The 24,030-nt window shown below is 39.1% G+C and overlaps 1 protein-coding gene across 8 annotated transcripts in view; it reads right to left on the bottom strand.

The window, feature by feature from the left end:
- DLGAP1 (DLG associated protein 1) overlaps window positions 1-24,030 on the bottom strand; it is a 587,128-nt gene that overhangs the window by 170,491 nt on the left and 392,607 nt on the right. For 3 of the 8 annotated variants that reach the window (XM_087818969.1, XM_087818970.1, XM_087818975.1), the window contains exon 2: window positions 8,458-8,571. The exons of the other annotated variants lie outside the window; for them this stretch is intronic. In XM_087818969.1, coding sequence (XP_087675095.1) covers window positions 8,458-8,571 — 114 coding nt within the window. The remainder of the gene's footprint in view (window positions 1-8,457; window positions 8,572-24,030) is intronic. 8 annotated transcript variants of the gene reach the window in all.

Here is a 24,030-nt window from a genome sequence, read left to right as displayed (position 1 = left end):
AATATTTGAAATACATAAAAAGCCATGTCTCAATCTTTAAAACAACCTGTGTATTAGAAAAAATGAAAATCCTTGGTTTTGGTTTACTTGTACTCAGTTTTCATGCTGAGGATAATTGAGGCAGACATAAGAATGCCATTGGAAAGGAGATCAATTAAAATTTTTTTTTTATTGATTTCGGAGAGAGGAAGGGAGAGTGTGAGAGAGAGAGACATCAGTGATGAGAGAGTCATTGATCGGCTGCAGCCTGCACATTCCCTACTGGGGCTTGAGCCCGCAACCTGGGCATGTGCCCTGACCGGGAATCGAACTGCGATCTCCTGGATCATAGGTCAATGCTCAACTGCTGAGCCATACTGGCCAGGCAAGGAGATTGGTTTAATTAGAGTTTTTCAATTTTTTTGTATTCAATTGTCATTTAAAATTCAAAAATCTTTTGTTTTGTTGACACCTTCCCTGAACTCTCCTTCTCTGCTATCTTGTATCCAATCTTTCTTCTTCCTAAACCAGTGGTCTATACCATCTGCATTGGCTTCCCAATCATTTGTTCTTTCTGAACCCTCTTAATTTGGATTCAGCCTCCATAGGTCTGCTTAAAGCACACTTCAAAGGTTACCGATGATCTCCTCATGAAAGCTAGTGGCATTCTCTTATTTTAAATTATTCTTGACTTCTACACACGCGCACACACACACACACCACCACGACCACGACCACAACCACGACCTCTTAAAGAGTTTCTGTACTTACCTGACATAGCTACTACTGTACTTATCCGAGTTTTTCTTTTCCTCTTGCCTTGCTGGATCCTAGTCTATGTCCCTAATTGTAGGTCCCACACAAGATAATGTTTTCAGTAAATTGCTTGTTTTCCTTTCCACAGCCATTTCCTTTGAGTTCAGCAGAGCACTACACTATACTATAGAGAGCTTCCTTGTGACTTTTCTTCAGTTCCTCTTAGACTTTGCACTTCAACATGGACTCAACCTAGGTTCTCATTCCTACTCCACTTGGTAAAAGAAATGCATAATTACCACTCTCCATACACATTAAGGAGTAACGGCTCACAGTGCACAGGGCTTAATTTAAAAAGATGGGAGAGTCTGGTTCTTGCCCTCAACATGCTTATAGCAGAGATGAGAAGACAAAGTATAAATAAATTTGAGAACAGTTCCAAGTCAGCATGTTAGCAAGTTTAAGATATGGTGCCATGAATGAAACTGGTCCAATTTTCAATGAGAAGTTAAAAAGGTATTTAATATTTTGATGCTAACCACTTACTGATTATCCATTAGATAATACAGTGTTTCACCACTAACATTTAACTATGCTAAACAATTTGTTTATAGGATCTTATTTTACCAACACCACAACTCGGTGCATTTTTCTGCATTTCTCAGATGAGAAGAAGGAGCTCAGATAGCTTAAGAAATTTGCCAAAGAATGCATAGCTACTAAATGGCAGCACTGGGATTTAAAGCATTTTGGTTTAACGTCAAAGATCAGAATTTACTTATTCCCAACATATGAATCTTAACCTTTATGTGTTAAAAAAATTGTCTACAATGTTACATACACGTTATATACATTGATTTCTAAATGTTATAGGTTCTAAGAAGAGAGAATAGATGTTCCACTAAAAAAAACCCACCACACTATTTTTTGTCCCTTAAATTATAAATTTGTCTATATAATTTGAAAGCTTATGTCTAGAAACATCAGATTGAAGAGTTGCTACTATTCATGGACCTGGAAACAGTTGTTTATAGATTCTAATCTTGAAAAGTACTAATAAAGTTTGATTAAGTTTCACTGTGCAGTTTGTTTACTTTATTAAACAAATACTTAAATCATGCTTTCTATGTGCAGGCACTGTTCTAAATGTTTTATAAATGTTAACTCATTGGACCCACATAGCTGAAGGGTAGTATTATTATTATCTCCATTTTATCTCCAGTATTATTATTATCTCCAAATAAGGAGACTGAGGTTATGTAACTGGCCCAAAGTCCCAGCTCTGAAGGGTGGGGTTCCAAACCAGCAGCTCCTGGGGCCTTGCTGCTGACACTATTTGATGCTATCTCTCTAGGCTTTGATCAGTAGTACTTATGGAACCGAATAATTATGGTCCTGTGACACCTTCGTAACCCATCACATCTGATGCATTTGGCATTTATTAAATTATGGTAGTAACAATGTAGAGTTTTTACTTTTTTAGCTAAAAAGCATCAGTGTCACCATAGCAACAAGAAAGATTCTTAGGAAAATTATAAATGTCGAGAACAGTCTTGTTTTCCTTCAATTGGCAGATGACTCACTGCAAAGATATGATCATGTTCAGAACCTCATTATTGGCTTAGAAATTACATTTTACAAATTAAGTTAGTACAGCTGAGGGTCATAGATGATGCATACGACATTGCCGTTTCTCAGTACTGATGCACAGTTCATAGGCATTACTCTCTAGAACACGTCAGAGACTAATGACAGACTTATTAGCTCATATCGCTTATGAAACAAAACATGGCAAATTTCTGTTAGGCGTTTTTCCCCCAAAACAGTTTATGGTAGAAACTTGGCCTTGTGATCACTGAGAAGGGAACCAGCTGCATAGTACTTAATCTGTATATTTTTCAATTAAACATAGTTTTCAAATAACAGCAGCTAAAAAGTTCTATGTAAGTGACTTACATTGAAATGGAATTTAAAAATTGATATATTATTTATACACTTAAAGATAGCCTAGAACAAGATTGCATATAAAAATGCAGAAATCAGTTCTAGGAAAAATGTAAAGAAACAGAAAATCAAGACCTTGGAGAAGAAAAATACTGTTGCTGAAGTTTAAGGGCCAGCAAAATTGCTATAATTGTGCCTCAGTTTTTATTCTGAATCTCTTAAACTCTAAAGTAAAAGGGAAGACAATGGTCGGGTACATAGTTTTTAAAGAAAACATACAAGTTTGTAAGGTGCACAGAGCATGAAATGCTATCCCCCTTTGATTGAAAAGAAAGGAGACTCATGGCTGCAGTTGCTATTGTGATCTAGTCAAAGGCTACTGTGTCTTTCTGCTTCAGTTGATTTAGGGAAATAAAAAAAATTAATCTTGCAGCTGTCTGAGAAAGACTTCATTATTACTTGTCCTACTGGTTTGAAGAGATGAAAGTCTTGGTAAGAGAAGGAAGCTGGAGCAGATAGAAAAGCAGCCTGGTCACCTGATGATGACAGGCTAGCCAGCTGCCCTGCGTGTCTGTCTGCACCAGGTTAGGGAGTGGCTGGATCCAACAAGACCCAATAATAACATGAATGTAATAAAGGTTAGGTTGAACAATAGTTCTGGGTTAGAGAAACAGAGGATCTTTTGCTTTTGAATGCATATGTTTAAGCATTAAAGCTCAAACAGGGAGCTTTATTTTTGATAAAATGAAATGAGGATTAGTGTGCATTTTTCTATTTCAGGTATAGCCAGTCTATAGCTTAAACCACATGTCGTCATTCCGAAGTACAGAAGGCCTGCCTCTGACCGCGGAAAGGCTGTAACCAGTGCTATCATTCTCTAATGACAGGGTGAGGGTGTTTTATGAATTGAAACAGAGTCATGGGCACTGAGCGGTGGCCCGTTCCAATGACAGCCACGGTCTATTCAGTCACAGGAAAAGGGAAAATTGAACACAACTTAAAGAGGCGTGCTTACATTCCTAAGCCTCCCTCCCTTTCTCTCTCTTGCCTCTCTCCCCTTTTCCTTTACTCTTGCAAGTATTTTTTTGCTTGTTTATTTTCCAGGCATTGTCTGAGTGCCAGGAACACACAGCAGTTAACAGTGCAAATGCTGATCCCACGTTACTGAGCTTATGTTCTAGGAGAGCAGGAGGAGATAGGTAATAAACAAGTACACCAATAAATGAACCAGATAATTTCAGAAACCGTAACTGCCTTGAGGAGAGCTTGGGGGAGAACTGCCAGGCAGAAGGATCCGCCAGGGAGAAGGCTCTAGAGTAGGAATAAGTTTGGTGGAATCAAAGCCTAGAAAAATATGCCAGCTTGGCCAGAGGGCACTGAGCAGGAGCGGGCAGGGCCAGGCTCATAGGCTCTCCTAAGCCCACCTCGAATTTTTCTTCAAGGCTAAACTAGGCAGTCCCGAAGCTCCTTCCAACGGCTCCTGCCTAAACTGGTTCTCCTTTAAGAAACTATGGCATATACCCTCTTCATAAGGGGTCAGCAAACTATGGCTCAGAGACGAAATCCAGCATGCCATCCGTGTTTGTAAATAAAGTTTTATTGGCATACAGCCATGCCCATTCATTAGGTATTGACCATGGCTAGCTTCCAGGTACAAGGGCAGAGTTGTGATGGAGCTTGTGTGGCCCCTGACCAGATCCACATGTTAGTGGATCTGAGCTCTTAGTTTGCATAACCAGACAATGGCATTTGTACACAGTGCTTGTTTGTGTTTTCGTGTCATCTCTCCAAATACTCAGTAAACTCACTGGACTCCGGGGAAGCAGTATTGCTGAAGGGTCAGTGTATGGGCTCTGCAGTTAGACTGCTCAGGTCTGAACTCTCGCTGGGCCAGTAACGGAGCACTTTCATGGTCAAGTTAATTAGCTTGTTCGCTCACCGCCCCATCGAGCTGTTTGTAGCTTACATGAGGCGGTGCCCACAGGCGCGCAGAAGTGCTCAGTAGAGGCCTGTTATGGGGCTTCTGCACCGCTCACAGCACGCAGCACGGCACTGAGCATGCAGATGCTCCCTGATGATGAATGACACTCTTTCCAAGAAGCCTGATGCTGTGTTCAATTTTCTTTGGTAATGGAGTGGCAGAAATAACTGAAATACAGTAATCAGAAGCTTAAATTCCTAATGTATTGCCTATTCCATCATTTTTAAGGGACAGTCCCCATTAGGAAGTACTGCCCAGTTCTCTGTCCTGAGGACTCCTCTCTATCCTGCAGGACTGAGGGGGACCCGCTTCCTTGGGCCTGTTAGCTTGCCTGGCTCCCCAGTGATCAAATTTCAAATGCTTCCTTCTGGTTTACAAAGCAGAAATCTTAGGGAAGAAGAAACCTCCATGGGAACTAGTTTTGTACTTGTATTTTTTAGAACCTTGAGCTTTGACCTATGCATTCCAGAGGTATGAGGACTGTCAAGGCCAACAGCTGGGGGATGGGAGTTCTGGGCAGCGTGAAGGTTCTGCCCTGGGCAGCTCTTAGTCACAGAGGTCGGGAGGGAGAGGTCTGAAAAAGTAAAGGGGACAAGCTTCTTAAATTTATCTCGCTATTTCTAGGGCTTAGTACAGTGCTGGAAACAGACAATGTGACACAATGAATTAATGAATTCCAACACCAGCTTTGCTTTCACTCACTGTATGTGACCTTGGATAAGTCACTTCACCTCTTTGATTCAGTTTTTCCATCTGTAAAATGGAGATGATAACAGCTGTTTAATGAGTATGGATAATGCGTGTGAATATAGTTGTGAACTTCAAAGCACTATACAGATTTGGAAATAAAGGTTAGAAATCTGTCTCCTCATGTCTACTTTTTAAGTATGGCCAGCTGTAAATATTTTGTGAATTAAAAGCAGTGGCATTTTAACTGACAAACTTATAATCATTAAAGTAGATATTCTAGTATAAGAATACAAATGCAAATGGAATATATATGTAACCCTATGTAAAAATATAAAAATTTCATATGTGTGAAAATTATAAATATTATAAATATAAAAATTTCATCTATATGTCTATCTTCCAGCATAAAAATTTGCTCTCCCAACTTGGCCCACAGACACAAAAATGTATTTTTCTTTCTTCTAAGACCTTTGGAAGTGGATTCTCTTCTGGAGCAGCCATTGTTTCCCCCTTTAAACTCAGTTGAAACAGGATCACACTAGTTCTGTGAGCTAAAGCTATAACAAATTAGAGTTCCTTAAAGAATCTTTTCTCTAGGGAACCTTTAAAGATGATATAATTCAAGGCAATATCTTCTATCTGAATGCTTCAAACTCTTTGCTGATTTTTTTGGGGGTGGTCCTATCCCCACTTGGTTAATGAAGTTTCCATTTTAAATAGACAAAGTACTCTTAAAAAAACAGAAAAATAAAAATAAAAAAACCAAAAAAAAACCCAACCTAGAGTACTCTTACTTTTACCCTTCTTTAGCTTTCCTCTACGATCCAAACACCACCTTTAATTGACTCTGAGATACCAGTGCAAACCCCATGATATTTTCTGTACCACTAAGAAAGAAACAAATGTCACCAATTGACTTCTGATATGCCATAGACTGTATGATACATTCCAATATCAAAGATACTAAAATTTTGCCCTGGCCGGTGTGGCTCAGTTGGTTGGAGTGTCATCCCGTACACCAAAAGGTGGTGCGTTCGATGCTCAGTCAGGGCACATACCCATGTTTCGGGTTTGAGTGCCGGTCGGGGTATGTGTGGGAGGCAACCGATTGATGTCTCTCTCTCTCTCTCTCTCTCTCTTTCTCTAAAATCATTTTTTTAAAAAAAATGCTCAAATGTTAAAAATATGGGTGTTAGAATAAATCAAACACCCTTAAAAAGAATATGTACAAAAGTAAGAACAAGAAATGGATGTATTCTGGGATAGTAAGTATAAACTTAATGTTCATATTCTTAGTGACAAAATTAATAGGAACAATTAGCATTCACCTGTGTCATGCTTTTGCAAAAAACATTAAGTATAAATGAAACATAACGGCTTATGACTCTTACAGCTACCTTGAAGGATAAGAAGAGTAAGTATTATAATTTTCACTTGTCAAGTAAAGAAACCGAGGTCCAGAGAAGTTAGTAGTCAGTCCAGGGTGACACTGAGCCCAAGCGGGGGTCTGCTGTACACATTCCAGGGATTTCCCACCCATATTCATATCTTAGCTATCTGTGAGTAATTATTTTATGATCACCTAAAGAACACATATTTCAGATAAGGAAACAACTTTTTAGAGTTTAAAGGTCTATATGAAAAAATAAAATAAAATAAATACAGATTACATGCTTTGAAATAAAAACTTACGAGAAATACTACTTCAGACATGGGAAGGCTTGCTTTTAAAAGTCTCTTTCAAAGCACACATGGTTTGAGTCCCCATATCAGCTGGGCTGCAGTCATAAAGTGTAACTAAATGTAGTTAGAATCAGACATTCTGTGCCAATGATGGTCTGAAAGACAGTGGCTGGGAGATGAGCCAGGTGTGAGTGACTTCTGGAGAGTGAATCTCAGGATGGGAAGTTGGATGGTGAGGTTTGAAATAATGAAAATGTGTGAGATTTTGGGAAATCTGAGAGCCACAAAAGGAATGAAGACACTTAGAACGCCGGGACAGCTGAAATGGAGCTTATGTCCTGCCATATACCAGGGGAGGCCATTGCAATTCTGTGAGCAGCTCTGCACTGCAGAGAATTGGGAGGAAAACTGATGACTGTAAGACTGAGGTTCGATTTAAAGCTACGTTCTATTTCATCAGGAATCAAAGAACCTGGGAGAAAGAACTTGGGCATTTGATTGATTAAGTAGAAATAAAGACACTATAGCAAAGACACTAATTATAGGTTTATATTTGCAAGGCTACCCCTCAGCAGCTGTTGATTTCTTCCCGAGCATAGAGTATGTCAATGAAAGCAACCGGGTAAGTGAAGGTGCTTGGCTGTGACTGAGGGGAGTCAACCTAGCAGGCCTTTCTTGAGCTGGAGGAAGGGTAACTATGTGAGGAGGAAAAACTGTATTTATGAAAGGAGAGCAAGGGATCTGATATTTTAGGAATAAACTGACATTTATGGAATAACCTTAAAGGGCTGGACCTGATACTTGTGTTACTTTATTTTAATCCTTCCAGCAGTCCTCTGAAATAGGCACTACTGCTGTAAAACTGAGACTTGAAAAGCTAAAATGACTTGCCCAAGGTCATAATGAGTAGAAGTCTGTATTTGTCTGCCATAAAGTTTTTAATAATGTCATCCTGCCTCTGATGAATATATGCTGACTGAGTGAATGAAAGAATGAACTAAAAGAGAATGAACAGCACGACTCAACTGTGCTGTTTTTAAATAAACTGCAACTATTAAAATAAGCATAAATATTATTTTGTCACTAACTTTCTACCACTGATAAAGAGGGCTTAAAATAATAAATACTTAAAATAATTATGAAGTAAAAGTGTTTGTGGTCTCACCATTTTGTGGCATCCTCACTGAAGGTTGTTATCAGTTACTGCTTAGTCAAGAATGGACAGTTTGGGGGGATCAGAAACCTTACAGGAGAGCCACACCTTTCAAGGATGGCTTTAGGGGCCTCCAAGCACCCCAGTGGTTTTTCAGCATTTGTGAAAATCTTTGCCCTGGATTCCAGTTCCTGCCTGCACTTGTCACAGAAATGGCTTTAATGTATTGGCTTCTAAGCACTTTTAGTGAGCTCTCAGATTCCCTACTCACTCGGCTCCTTTGCATCTTCTTTGCAGCTGGGAGAACTGCTTTTCTGCTCCACACAGCTTTCAACTTGACAAATGCGACTTGGCAAAAATGTCCCTGTAGCCTTTTTAGCTTACTCTTCTCATAGCAAAAGCAGAAAAAAAGAGCAAGAATAGGAAAATTACAATTATGCGACATGCAGATGGGTGTTTTCCAATCAGATTTCCCTGGCAACCGCCCTTTCTAACTCCCCTTGAAGCCCAAAGCTGGTATAAACCTTAATTTGCCTCAGATTGCTTGAAAATTACCTTTTAAGGACAAGAGAGAACACCCACCTCTTTTAAAATAGGACACATACCCTTTGCCACATCTCCTTCCACAAAACATTTAAAAATGCTCTTGACGAGAACTTCGCATAGTGCTGTGCAATGGTGATTTTTTTCACTACGACCCTATGCAGTTACCCTCAACCTATGTACAAGGTACCCAGAACCACAGCAGGTGCCAGGCAAATACACCAAAGCATTTTCTAAAACAGTCTCAAAGAGGTTTACAAGTTTTAAGTGGATCAGGCAAATCTGGGGGATGGATGAAGAAAAAGACTAAAAACAGTTCTGAAGCAAGTGGGGCTGAGTTGAGTACTACGTTTTAGTGCCTAGGAATTACCTACTGTGCTTGTAGTCTGTTCTTTAAATCTCTTCCCTGGTGGTGACGCTGGTCCTTAGGAGTTGACTGTATGTGCGTGGAGTGCATGGATGCCATGGAGAGGTCGCACTGCAGGAGAAATGCAGGGGAGCAAGGCCTGTGACCCCCAAAGGAGGGCAGGGTATCCATGGGCTTTTGGGGGCTGGCAGAAAATGTTACTGAGGTGATGGCTGACATCAAAGGGGGCACTGTTGTTGGGAAGATGCCCTCGTGATACCACATCAAGAAATAGTAATTAAGATACGTGGGGACAAGGAGGAAAATGAATTTTATTCATCATTCACCCTGTATTTGGACTGCAGTGGACACCTGTGGGTTGTGCTACCCCGCTCTCATTTCTGGTTCTTGTAGTCACATCCCTGTGATTTTGCTTTGGGGGAATTTTCTTCCCCCCACTCGGGGTCCATGTATTTCAGGAGTAACACAGGAGTTGGGCTCAGCCAAGCAGCCCGTCACATCCCCCAGCTCCACTGCTCAGTTCAGGGCTGAGCCTGTGACCCAAGCCAGTTCAGTCAGCAAGTGCCTCTGGACCTTGGATTGCTGGGGCAAAGATATTTCCTCTCAATCAGTATATCAACAGGGTTGCAGTTAGCCTTAGGACTTGCTGGTAGCCATTTATAACCCTTAACACACAAACATGATCTCACGTAATACAAAAATCCTGTGTTGTTATTAATTCCATTGCAAAGGTGAGGACATTGAGACTTAGTGCTACACTAAATTTTACAGCTACTAAAATCATAGTTATCATTGAAAGGCAGGTTTGTCTCACTCAAATTTCTATGCTTTTTTCATAGCATGTTGCCGTCAATAAGTTTCAAAAATTTAGTAACAATAATTTTTCATGAAAAATAGAGTTAGGTTGCTGGGAGATGCAATGCTATATAACATTTTGAAACTTGTAATGAGTGGTGAGGCTTAGATGCTTGGAAGAACAGAATACCCATCACCCAGCAGTTATAGTTGGCTACAAGTTTTAGTGAAATATGGGGAAAAACACAAAAATCCTAAAAGATTACAAGATAAAAACAACAGAAATTTAGGTCTATGGTAAGTATATTTATTTTTATTGACTATATAGGAGATAAGCTAATTTAGAGCCCTTCCTTAGTTTTTAATGAAGCTGCTCTTTTTTTTTTTTTTTTAAATATATCTTTATTGATTTCAGAGAGAGGAAAAGAGAGGGAGAGAGAGAGAGACATCAGTGATGAGAGAGTCATTGATCCGCTGCCTCCTGCACGCCCCCTGACTGGGGATGGAGCCCGCAACCCGGGCATGTGCCCTGACCCGGAATTGAACCCCGATCTCCTGGATCCTAGGTTAACGCTCAAACCACTGAACCACGCCTGGCCGGGCAAAGCTGTCATTTTTAACATGCCTTTCTGGCATATTGAAAGTGTATCTGTTGGCTTGCAATGGCTAACTGAGCCATTGTGTTTTTTCATTATAGTTGCCACTAGCGTGGTGTCTGCCCACCACATTCTCTGAGGCGCATTCCCTGCAGCAAACTAGAATTCTGTGTCTGGTGTTCAGAAGCACAGATGTGGGTACAAGGTTAATGACCTTCCTCCTGGGGTCAATGGAAACCCAGATGTAGAAATATTATTCATAAAACTAAACTTCAGTGTTGGCCAAAATCTTACAACTCTCTCAGCAGGTATGAGACCCCATTACTTGTCAAATGCTTGAGTATGAATCTTTCCCCTTAGAGCTTACAATCTGATAATCTTACTATGAATAAATGGTAGAGCTAGTTTACAATTTATAAAATATCATGCCAGTCATCTCAGTATTAATACTTAATTCAAAAATTATGAATTTTGAAATAAATTTTAGCAAATATTTTCCTTTAGTTTCTCTATCATTGATTTTGAGATACTAAATTTCTCAAATGAGGCTATAAATTATTACTATAAATTCAGTGAATCATTAACTTAGCTATTTGGCATCTATAAAAAAGACAATATGTTTATGAAGAGATACAACTCAAAATTTCCTGCTTCTTATCACTATTATCTGATTACTACTTTATCTAAGTGCTATTTGGGCCTTTTATTCCAAGTTACATTCACAATACCTAAAAGTATACTACATTCAAATGGGCCAAAATATAATCTTTTCTTCATGAGTCCTGTTCATTCTAATTCAATGAGACCATGTTCTTTCAAATTATGTGAATCTAGTTCTTGATATCTAGGAAGAACTGAATAATTATTTAGGGTGTCCTTATGCACACAGGTAATACAAAATTACATTTTAATAACCATCACACTAGGAAGTTGCCTCTCGAGGATTTGTACTTGAAGCCTACATTCCAAACCACTTCTTCCAGGCAGCAGGATATGTAGAACTAACAGGAGCTGTCACACAAGCATGTGCAGAGGGGAGTGTGATGTGCTCTATAGCTACCTGGGTCAGTATTTCCAAATTAGCTCAAGCTCCATTGAAAAGAAATATCCCAACTGGAGTGTTCATTGTAGGGTTTGAGGTAAGGTTTCTTAGACAAAACTTTATTATGGTAGTCTCTTCCTTCAGGTAGTGGTTAAACTGGAGTTAGAATAACACTTGTTCTATGACTTTTCCAAAAAACTTTAAAAGCATATTATTGTGAAGTAGGTACTGTTTGCTTTAGATTCTAAGGATATAGCAATGTATAAACAGAAAAAAAATCCGCCTTCCTGGGGAATGAGGAAGACAGGTATTAATAAAATGAGTAAAATGTATGTTAGATGGTGATATGTGCCATGGAGAAAAAGAAAGCAGAGTGTGTATGTGGAGGAGGGGTAGTGTGGGACATGCAACATTAGAGAGCATGGTCAGGGGGTCCTCATTGAGTAAAGATCATAGCCCTGATACCTGTAGGGAGAGTGCTTGAGGCAGAAAGAAGAGTTAATGCGAAGGTCCCCAGGGGGACTTGCCTGCAATGCTAACTTGCAGAGGCCAGGTGGGTGAAGTGGAGCTTGAGAAAGAAGGTGAGCACAGAGTAATGATGGGTGAGTGTGGGGTCCAGATCACATGGTCTTTGCAGGCTGCTGTTAGGACTGTGGCTCCTACTCAGGGTGAAATGGGAACAGATTGGAGGTCTGATGAGAGACATTACACATTCTAGTTTAAAAGGATTACTTAGGTTGCTGAGTTGAGAATGACTAGAGTAAGGGTGGGATTGGAGGGAGAGTTTGGAAGCTCATGCAATAATCCAGGCTAGAGTTGAAGGTGGGGAGTGGTGGTAGCATTGGGAGTCAAGAGAAGATATGGCCAAGATCTATCTATCTTCCTTCCTTCCTTCCTTCCTTCCTTCCTTCCTTCCTTCCTTCCTTCCTTCCTTCCTTCCTTCCTTCCTTCCTTCCTTCCTTCCTTCCTTCCTTCTTTCTCTCTCTCTCTCTCTCTCTCTCTTTCTTTCTCTCTTTTTAAAAAATATATCTTTATTGGTTTCAGAGAGAGGAAGGGAGAGGGAGAGAGAGATAGAAACATCAATGATGAGAGAGTCATTGGTTGAGCCTGCAACCCGGGCATGTGCCCTGACCAGGAATCGAACACTGATCGCCTGGATTCTAGGTCGACGCTCAACCTCTGAGCCACGCCTGGCTGGGTGACCAAGATGTTTCTTAATGATGATTTGAACGTGGCCTTGAGAGAAAGAAAGGAGTCAAGGATAACTGTAAGGTTTCTGGCCGGATCAACTGGAAACACTGAATTCCCATTAGCTGAGATGAGGAGCCTAAGGGAGGCTCAGACTGCGGGACAAAGACTAGTTCAGTTGATGCCCACGAGACATCTAAGTAGAGACGTTGAATAGGGAATACTTGAATGTCCATACAAGTCTGGGAGTTCAGGCAATCTGGGCTGGAAAAAGAAATGTGGGCATACATGTCGCATTTAAAGCTCTGAGAATGAATGAGGTGACCTAAGAAATGAGTGTTGGCAGAAGAGAGAAATGACCCAAGAGCTGTCCCATTCGACAATGATCCAACCTCAGGAGTTGGGGGAGTAAGAAGGAACCAGTTACTAGTCTGCAAAGGATGAACGAGGTGTGTTGCCCAAGAAGCTGAGTGAAGAAAGCTTTTCAAGGAGGAAGGAGAAATAAATCATCACCATGATTTTTCCCAGGTCTTAATCCCACTGGGACATTACATTTACGTGAGCAGCGTTGATTTTACCCCTTAGCCATTAGCTGCTTTACACAAAGGGTTCTGCTGTTCATTCATCTGCTTTATCTTCCCAGCTAGATGCAAGCTTCTTGAGAGCAAGGCTTTTGTTTTCTTCTTTCTCGCTCCCTAGAGTGACAGCTTTTATATAGTTTTTGACTATGTTTTACAGTAAGAAACATGTCTTACTTTGGAAATCTGCGTATGCACATAAGCAACTCAAAGAAAGACTTAACCTCTCTGCATGCCATGCACTCTATCATCTTTTCCATTGTCTTCTATTGTATTTTATTTAATTAAAAATAATGTTGTTCAAGAGCCACTGAATTGATTTCACTAATCACTAATTGGTCGCAATGGCTGGTTTGAAAAGCACTGCTTTTAGAACATCCAGCACAGAGCGCCGCCACAGTCATTAGGAGTCAGAGACAATGTTCCTCATCTTCGCTTCTCCCAAAGTACCTTCTGTAAAGCACATGCTTAATGTGTTCTTGTTGAATGAATGGCACTGAGTTCCTGAAGTAATACTTCTTCACCTGAGTTACCTTTACTTTTACTGATTGTATTTGTGTAGAAGAATATTTATTAAGAATGCTCTATTTTCAGCATGAGGACAGACAGAAGAGTCTTTTTGACTAGGCCCCTGTAACCTAGAGTCAGAGAATACTCTGGCCAGAATTAGAGATGCTAACCAGACGGAGTGGGTCCTAGTTGGATTAGTAGCAACTGATGTTGGATGCATTTACAGGTCTTATATATCAGCCTCAGAGGGCAGGGGCAATGGGGTTTGAAACATTTAAAAACAACCAAACTAACTCACTAAATAAATAAATAAATAAATAAATAAATAAATAAATAAATAAATATTTTAAAAAAAGGCTTTCTTTCACTTTAGAACAATTATGTCCTTTTATTCTAATTAATAAGGTATTGGATGTCAAAATGAAACATCTATCATTTAGAAACAGGGGATAGCATTAAATATCCACAACCAAAATAGATGGACTGGGACAAAAATCACTAGTAATAACATGTTTTAGAATTTGGAAAAATCCAACTATAGAAATGATGTATAATTAAACCTAGACACTTCATTTAAGAACTCTTTTAAACAAGAACTTGGTACACAGCAAGTCCTCAATAAATGTCAGGTGATGTTTAAATCCTTGCCCATACAGTGCACCTACAAAGACAGTGGGATATTTTCCACCATGTAATTCTTACTGCTGTAGATTTTCACTTATGGGGAAGGAGCATGGTGCAATGAACATAGCACAGATTTCGGAATCAGGTAAATCTGGGTACAAATCTAAATCTCTTAACAAGATGTGTAATTTTGGCCCAGTTACCTTAATATTTTTTAAAGGTAGTGTTCTCAAACATCTAATGAGGACAGTAACACATACTTCAGGGACTTACTATAAGGATAAAGATGATATAAAAGTTATAAAAGTAGACATATATCTGCATATGAATATTACATAACTTGGTTTTTGGAATTCAGATGATATTTTCTTGTAGAAATCATGTCATAAGAGATGATTAAATTTCCATGTGGGGCAAACCCCTACAGCTTATTCAGTTCATAGTAGAGCTGACCTATGAGGCACTGTGCAATAGTCCAAGGCTCTTTCAACCTGGGGTGAGGAAGATTAGTGCACTTGGGGGAATCTCCAGAGGTCTGTGTGTAAGAGACAGTGGGTCAGTAAAGGTTCTCAGGGCAAAACAGAAAAGAACTGGGTCACATGATTGTGGGGGGTGGCAAGTGTGAAATCCGTGGGGCAGGCTGGTAGGTGGAAAACGCAGGCAAAAGCTGAAGTTGACATTCTTGAGGCAGAATTTCTTCTGCTCAGGGAAGCCTAAGCTTTGCTCTTAGGTCTTTTAACTGATTGGAAGAGGCCCACCCACATTATCTAGGGTAATCTCCTTTATTTAGAGTCACCTACAGTAAAACCAGGATATAATGGACTAATTGGGAGATGGGGTGTCCATTAAAGCTGAAAGTCCGTTATATAATAAAGTAGGTTTTCCGAATGTGTATATTAATAAATTGACAAATTAGTTGGTTTACCTGTTTTTACCTATGTAAACACATTGAATAATTGAAATTAAGTATGTATGAAAAGTTCAATTTCACAGAAAAGTTTTTTATATGTATTACTGTAATTTTAAATTTATACTAAATATGTCTAGTAAATGTGTGCATTCACCAGTCACTGAGAGTAAACAAATGCACATGGCTGGGGTGTGGCTTAGCATGTGTAGGAACATCTGAGGAACTCTTTAAACTGCTGCAGAGAGTCACACCACACAACAACAGAACCAATTATTGTGAGTGATGTGGTGTGATCATGTACTAATAATTTGCTGAACATCGATTACGAGTGGTGACTCTTGGATTTAAATGTGTAGACTATAGTGGTAGATATGCATTATTTATTTATGTCAGCAAAATTACTAGTGTTTTTTCCAACACATGGCCTATTCGCTAAATTTTGTCAAAAATAACAGTGAATTAATAACTAAAGAACCCTGTTACTTTAATTATAAACAAATCTTGGTTAAAAGCATTTAAAAATTAACAGTGTGTTAATTTTCACATATGACATGCGGACCAGGAATTTTGCCAGTTAAATCCAAAGGCTGTTAAATTGAGGTCTGCAAAATTGAGGGTTTACTGTATCTTATATGAATCAAATACATCACTAATAAATTATCAAGTGACTAAACGTCTACAACAAGCAAGCAACTCAAAGGCCTACTTAGGTTGTCTAAATCTCAGAACAAGTTATAAACTACTTTATCTTCATTCTATTTCTATTCGAAGTATTTAGAAAATTTAGAATTACATAGTTAACAATATGGCTCTACTTATTACTCAGAAAAAGCTGGTACTAGCTACCAAATGGGGTAATGGGGAAGGGGGAAGTGAAATCCTACACTTCTCTCATACAGCAAACACGGAAAATGTGAACACTTCCTCTGTGTGCGAGTCACAGTGCCAGGCATTGCAGGCCATACAAATATGGGTCCCAAGTGTGCCCAGTTACTGTGCTTTACAACTGCTGAGAATGCCGAGTCACATTTGTTTAGAAACCACACAATAGGATATTTCTTAACAACTGAAAGACCCCGATCAATGTGATTAAAATTGATGAATTGTTATAAAAAATTGCATTGAAAAGAGAACAACTACCATTTTAATATTTCCTTACCTCAAACAGGTTAGTTATATTTTACTAGCTTTTATTACTCTGTATTTAAGTCCTATGCTTGTGATATGAAAATAATTTTGTTGGGCTAAAATATGAGGAAAACTCAGTGTTTTTACCCATTCACCCTTTCTCTCTCTCTCTCTCTCTCTCTCTCTGTCTCTCTCTCACGCTCTCTCTCTCTCTCCCCCCTCCTCATTGCTTTAATTCCACGGTTCCATCCCAATCTACATCATTTTGAAATAACTAATAAATTAGATGTCATCAACTAATAATGTACTACTGGTTACATTTTTTTTTCTTTTTTTCCAAACTACCATGGAAATTGGAGAGAGAAAAACATGTTTAGTGCTTTCATTACTGCACATGACTTGATAATCTGGGCTATTTTGCTTTTCTCAATTATAAAGTATGTCTACTATTTTAAAATTGTTGGTATTTTTGAAAGTTTTGTTTATAAAGATAATACATTTGTATAAAGTATAAGATTAATAATGTCCATTGTTGATAAAATTAATGTGTTCACACTCGAGTTGAAAGTCACATACAAATAGAGTTGAAAGGAGTCATAAGAAGGAATACACATAAATATTACCTATGTCTGAATGCTTGAAGCCTAGACCACATGTGAGTCGCCCCCAACAAAACCCCTGTGCGTCTTATTAACACACTTTCCCACAGGCAGCAGCTGGACATGAGAGGTGACATCTTGCCTTTGTGGCAGAAACTGATTTAGTTTCCCCTCACCCTGCTTATGCCAGCCCCAGGGCCCCGGGGCCTGCCCCACTGTTTCTCATCAGTTTTTATCACCTCCACCCCATGCCAAGGGGCGCTCAGAACGATCCAAGCTGGCCAAAGGAAAACACAGACTCCCTGCTCTTGGGCCATGAAAAGCAGTTACAGAGTCTAAGGAAAGAGAAGCACAGCGTGGAAAGCAGCGTGCCGTGGGAGGGCCCCTCGCGCTGCCTCTGAGAGGGGCGAGGCGGGTGCAAGGAGGGGCGGCGCCGCAGGTCGGGGGCCTGGGAGCAGGGCCGGTGCGCGCCCAGGACGGAGGGGCCCGGCGGGTATTCGAGCCACGCAGCAGAGGGGCGAAGGCGACAGCTCTTTCTCGGTGGGCAAACGCCATTCCCCTGCCACCTGGGTGACAGCATTCAGGGTCGGGAGAATGCCCGGCGAGGGAAGAAACGGAATCGAATCCCGGTACCTTTTATGAGCACTCAGAGGAAACTTGCGAAAGAGCTGAGGACAAACACCGACGGCGATGACATACACATTGGCCCTTCCCAGGACCTGGTTTCCTCTTTCATAGTAGCCAGTAAATGCAATTTCCTCCCAAAGGGTGTTTTTTAAATAAATAAAATCACTATTATTCTAAGACAGGTGTAGTTTTCTGGGCGGGAAAGTGATGCCTTGGGTTTCACTTCCTCCTGGCGTAGTCTCCTTTGGCATCAGCAATGCTACCGAGATCGAAACGGGCTTCAGTATTTCATGCCTTAACTGACTGTAGCTCTCTTGTGGATCGACTCAGTCTGAAATTTTGGGTGACAGTATATTTTCAGCTCAACCTATCTGAATTCTTATCCTAGACTCCGTGGAACTGCATGACAGCAAGTTTAAGGCTACTATTAACCACTTATTTTTGGCAGGTTGGCATACACATTATTAAAAAGTTGTTAAAGTCAGGCGAAATATATTCAAAATTATCTTTATATTTATTTTTGTAACCACAGTGCCTGCCACATAGCAGGCATTCAAAAAACAGTTGACAAAAGAACCGTGGGGGAAAGTACATAATTAGAAGGGTGAAAGAAGAAAAAAAACTCTCCATGTGCAATTGTTAAAAACTCTGTCCAACCATGTTTAGGCTTCCATTAAATTAATTACAGTCACTAAAAAGTAGATCTCAGTTGGGATGTCTTTATATATATCATATATATCATATATTTAATGATTGTGATTGGTTTCAGAGAGCTCTATGTTAGAAAGGAGAATAATTTACATGAAGTCCTCATAACATAAAACTTGCCTTCCTTACATAATATGAATGTGGCATTAGAATTCTGCTTCTTTCTCCAAAGGATATTTTTTTAAAGCGCCCGCAAATGTTATCCCATCTATTTTTAAGCTGAGTGCTGCTGGATAAACAGCCGAATCGTCTAAACCCAATGGGAAAATTCAAAGCTTAAATAAGCTGTTTTATCTCATTGAAAATAATTGGTGCCGACTGACACAGAACATATGGGTTTTTGCATTCAGTTACATGTACATTTTAACTTTGACAACAAAATTCTAGCCCAAGCTGGAAAAAAAAAAAAAGGAAAAACAAAATATAGACTTTAATAATAAAGACTCTACTTTCTAATTCTCCTACCCAACATTCATTAATCTCCAGCTACAACTTCTTCCTTAGGCTTTCCTTGACAGTGATGGAGTAGTCTCTGCGCACTGAGATCCTGTAAAGACAACACAGATTCTCAAAACAGACCTATGCTGGCTGGAGAGTTTCGATCTCTCACAGATATCATCCTTTTTAAAATAAAAAATGGGTTTAGGGTTTTCCCACAGATTTTATTTTTTAATAAAAGTTATATATGTTAATTATGAAAAAAAAAAATACAAACAGTACACAATGGTATAGTTAAAAGTAAAAGTCCTCTGCTGCCCAGCATCCCCATTCTGACTTCCTAAAGGTAACCACCACTGTTGTTTTAACATTTTCCTTCTGATACTTTATGCATATATTCATATGCAAAAATATGTGTATATACGTGTCTATATGCATATCCATGTATAAGAACATTTTCTTTTTTAAGAAGCTGGTATTCTACCATGAATACTGTTCAGCACTGGGCGCTTTTACCTTGGTATAGGCTGGTCTTTGCATGTCAGTACATAGAGATCCACCTCCTTTTTAATAGCAATGAAATGCTTTATTATCTGGGAGTGTTCATTCAGTTAGCAAATGTATAACGCTCATCTTCCATGTGTCAGGCACACTTTCAGACACTGAAAATGCAGAACTGAACAAACAAAATCCCTACTTTCATGAAGACCACATTCTACGTTTTAGCAGCACATATGGGGGGACTAGCATATTACCAACACACACAGAGGAACATTTTTTAGTATCTTTTACAAAGAATGCTGCAATGAATCGCTTAGTAAGTAAATCTTTATACCACTTTATCAGTTGAATAAATTGCAGATTATTATTTTTATATATTAAGCCTTTCACTGTTTTCTTTATATCATCAACTTCTTGAGAAGTAAACTGTAAATTTTTCATTGTTAATTGAATTAGTGTAACAACAGAATTTTTTCATTGAGGCACTCAATCTTTTGTAAATCTACATACTCAAGTACCTTACATTAAAATTGTGTCTGAATTGAATCCTCCTAAACTAGCCTATGATAATTTTCCAAAGGTAATCAGGTCAGATGCCTCACTTTCCCTCTACTTATATTGACCACGTGTGCTAGAAACTGATGATTTAAATATTTCATGATACCCAAATGCCTCCTAGACACAATTTTATTTTATTTTTATTATTTTTAAATCCTCACCCGAGGATATTTTTTCCATTGCTTTTCAGAGAGAGTGGAAGGGAGAGAGAGGAGAGAGAGATAGAAACATCGATGTGAAAGAGACTCATCGATTGGTTGCCTCCCACACGTGCCCTGTCCTTGGCTGAGGATCGAGCCTGCGACCTAGGCATGTGCCCTTGCCCGGAATCGAACCCAGAATCCTTCAGTCCGCAGGCCAACACTCTAACCATTGAGCCAAATTGGCTAGGGCCCAGACACAATTTTTTTAATCTCCTTTTGGTTTCTGCATAACATGAGAATAAAGGGAAAGATGTTTTGTAAACCAAAACAAAACAACTAAATGTACTTCTCTTTTCATATAAAATTCAAGAAAATTATGCCTTCTACAAAATTGGGCAGAAAAATCAATTGTTGCTTAAGTAATTTTTGTTCAGAAAGCCAACCCCCAAAAAATCCTAGATAGGGGCAATCTCTCATGAATTTCTTTTTCCTCTGTGCCCCATATATTTATTATAATTAAAATCAGGTCAAAATTTACATGTAGTAGCACCTTGGATGGAACAGTAGAAGAAATTCCAGTTGCCAGATTGATGGGTGTACAAAGAAGAAACTTAGTTTTAGCCCCTCTACCTTGGCGATGGGAGGGCATTAAGATGCCCCCTTCAGCCTCCTCCTACCACACAATGGCCTACCCACCCCCAGAATGTATGCCCTATGTTCCAGACTTCTTCTAGTGTTGTCGGGGACATTGGACGGATTTGGGTAAACACTAGGAAGCCACCTAAATTTCTTTCTGATTTAAGAATTATGTCTCACTAAAAAAAATGTTCCCTCTGGACATTCTGACACAAAACAGTTTGTTTTGCTTTGTTCTGGGTGTTGTCCAAATCTAGCTCAGGAAAAAAGAAAATAATCCCTTTTTGTCAAGTAGGATATTATGAGGGGCACTTAATTTAATGCTTTTCTGTTAATTCAGAAATTTTTACTCTGCACAAACAATTGCAAACTTGAGTGGGAAGTTAAGTGCCCGCTCGCCCAGCTGCAGTGAGGCAGATGTGAATTGCAAAGCCAGCACTGTTACTGCTAAGTCTGAATATGTGAAGAACCCGAATCATGTCACTTTGACTCTTTTACCAAAAAGGTAAAGAAAGTAGAAAAAGAGACCAAAGAAATCTTTTTTCAAATGAACTATATCTGCATAATTACTGTTGGTGGGTAGTTCGCAATGTCATAGGGAAAACATAACTGAGTATGAAGGGCCCATACGTGTTCATGTGCGAGAGAGAGAATACTAAAGAATTCCAGTCATTAGGATAATGGAGTGTGCAAAGGTTTTACATCAGGACATGATCATTTATTATCCTGAATAAGACATTTTTACCTCATTACAGTTTTTACTGGAAAAGATTGGCATGGCCTAGGTTCATAATATAAAATGCAAGACATGTGACACATACCTAATTTTACAGGCCAACGCCACTTTCACGTCTCTACTGCTATGTTTCATTCGCAGATTCCTGGAGTGAAACAAATAATGGCATAGGCTTGACACAAAGTGTAAGTTCCTGAAGACTGGGTTCTGTTATGGTTCTTCCTCCCTACACAGAAGCCACTTTCGTTTTTTTCCTTTGCATCTCCATACAAGGAGATCAAAACAGTTTTGCAAATTGTTGAAAATTATTCCTTTCGATTAATCATGCTTTTATTTGAAGTTCAGTGGATAGATAGTTACAATACGATAAAGCTGAAAGTGTACAGGTCCCAGAGAAAGATTTGATTTCTAGCTGAATTCTGCCCCTTATCAGCCATACAAACTGTATTTTACATTCTGGGTGCCCGTTTCTTCATTTGTAAATGAGGGGTTGATATTTACCAAAGCATGATGTGAACAGATGCTCATGTGAGGAAAAAGAATTGAATTTGATAAACTCAGTGATATACTCAGACACCCGGAATCTTTAGATACTAGTGCGGATGGCAACTCTCTCAGGGAGCAGCGCAATATAGAGAGAGCATCTCCCAGTCTCTGACATCTTGGAACCCTCTGCCACACAGCAGTTCTAGGATGAGTGATCCACAAAATGTGCTTGGAGTCCCTGGGTGGGATGACAATTCTAGGATTCTGCCACAATCTGGTGATAGACACATCAGATGCCACGTTTCTTCCCTGCCACTGGCGAAGGAAAACCCAGGACTAAAGGTTTCCATGCTTACTTCTGGGTCGATGAACAAATCAGGTATAACTCAGGTGATGTAATAAAAGATTTGGTGAGTTTTATTTTGTTTTATCTATTTGGTTTGATACGCTCCTTGGAACTGGGAATATAGGCATGAATGAGACAGTCTCTGCCAAACGAATGACATCATCCCTTCTCTCAAGTGGCTTACAGACTGCTGGGTGAGACAGATTGGTAAACAATTGGTTTTAAAATAATGTGATAAGTGTTATATTAGTAGTATGTGCCAGTTGTTAGAGTAAATATTTTTTTCAGGTTAGCTCTATATTTGTTTCATTAAGTCACGTCATTATGGAAATGTTGGTCTTTTAGAATGCAGAAGGGCTTAAATGATCAGTTTCTGAAATTTCTATTTATTTCATGTGATGTGATATTTCAGGTGATTATAGATTTTTCTCATTTGTCAACAGGAAGCAAAAATTTCACAACTGACTCCATTGCTCTTAAAAACATGCCAATTAAATTGACATACCAGGCACTGTGTTAAGGCACTGGATGCAAAGCCAGCCCAGCAGAGTCTCACTCTGCTTCGATGGACTTTGTGGGCCTCTTGAACAGCTGGTTAGGGAGTCAGTAGTTACACTTAGGTCTTTGACCCAAACTAACTTCTTAGAAAAATGAACGGAACACATACAGCTCGCAGCTGAAGAGAGCCTTTGAATCAATTAGCTCTGCAGTGTCCCCATCTGCCCCTGGAGTCTCACATCCACTACCCCAGAAGCTCCCACTCAAGTTCCCATCTGCAATGGTTGGTTCTATGTGGCCACCTAGTTGGGCTAGAGTACTCCGTTATTTAATCAAACACTAATCTAGGTGTCACTGTAAGGGAATTTTGTACACTTGGTCAAATATCTACAATTACAGTAAACTCTCAATTTTGCAGACCATGATTTAAAGGACTTCAGATTTAATGGACAAAATTTCTGATCTGCATGTCAGATGTGAAAATTAACACCCTGTTAATTTTAAAATGCTTTTAACCAAGATTTGTTTATAATTAAGTTAACAGGGATTTTTTTGTTATTAATTCACTGTTATTTTTAACAAATTGTAGCAAACAGTCCATATGTTGGAAAAAACACTGTAGTAATTTCGCCGACATAAATATTACACATCAACCACTATAGTTTACATATTTAAATCCAAGAGTCACCGCTCCTAGATAATGTTCGGCAAGTGATTAGCACGTGCTCGCACCACATCCCTCAAAGTAGTTGGTTCTGTGTTGCTTGGCGTGACTTTCTGCAGCAGTTTTAACTCATGCAGGCCTGATGTGCCTATGTGTGCTAAGCCACACCCCAGCCGTGTGCATTTGTTTACTCATGGTGACTGGTGAATGCACACATTTACTAGACCTATTCAGTATAAATTTAAAATTACTGTAATACATATAGAAAACTTTTCTGTGAAATTAAACTTTTCATACATACTTAATTTTAATCACACAAATGGGTCTACATAGATAAAAACAGGTAAACTAGTTTGTCAATTATTTAACATATGCATGCGGAAAACCTACTTTATTATATAACAGATTTTTGGCTTTAATGGACACACCCTTGCCCTAATTAGTCTGTTATATTGAGGTTTTCCTGTAATTTTATTCCAAATGTGAATGTGATGTTTTACTACAGCTCTTACTGTTTATTTTTGTAATAAAATTATAATTGTATCATTCATTTATAAATATTGCATTGAGCATGACAAATGTCTTTTTTTAAGGAAAAAATATGAACCTTGGACAATTTTCCC

This window comes from Miniopterus natalensis, chromosome 7, assembly GCF_054644295.1.
Source record: "Miniopterus natalensis isolate mMinNat1 chromosome 7, mMinNat1.hap1, whole genome shotgun sequence".
NCBI lineage: Eukaryota > Metazoa > Chordata > Mammalia > Chiroptera > Miniopteridae > Miniopterus > Miniopterus natalensis.
The sequence above is the reverse complement of the archived record's forward strand: the minus strand, read 5'-3'. Positions and strand labels throughout refer to the sequence as shown.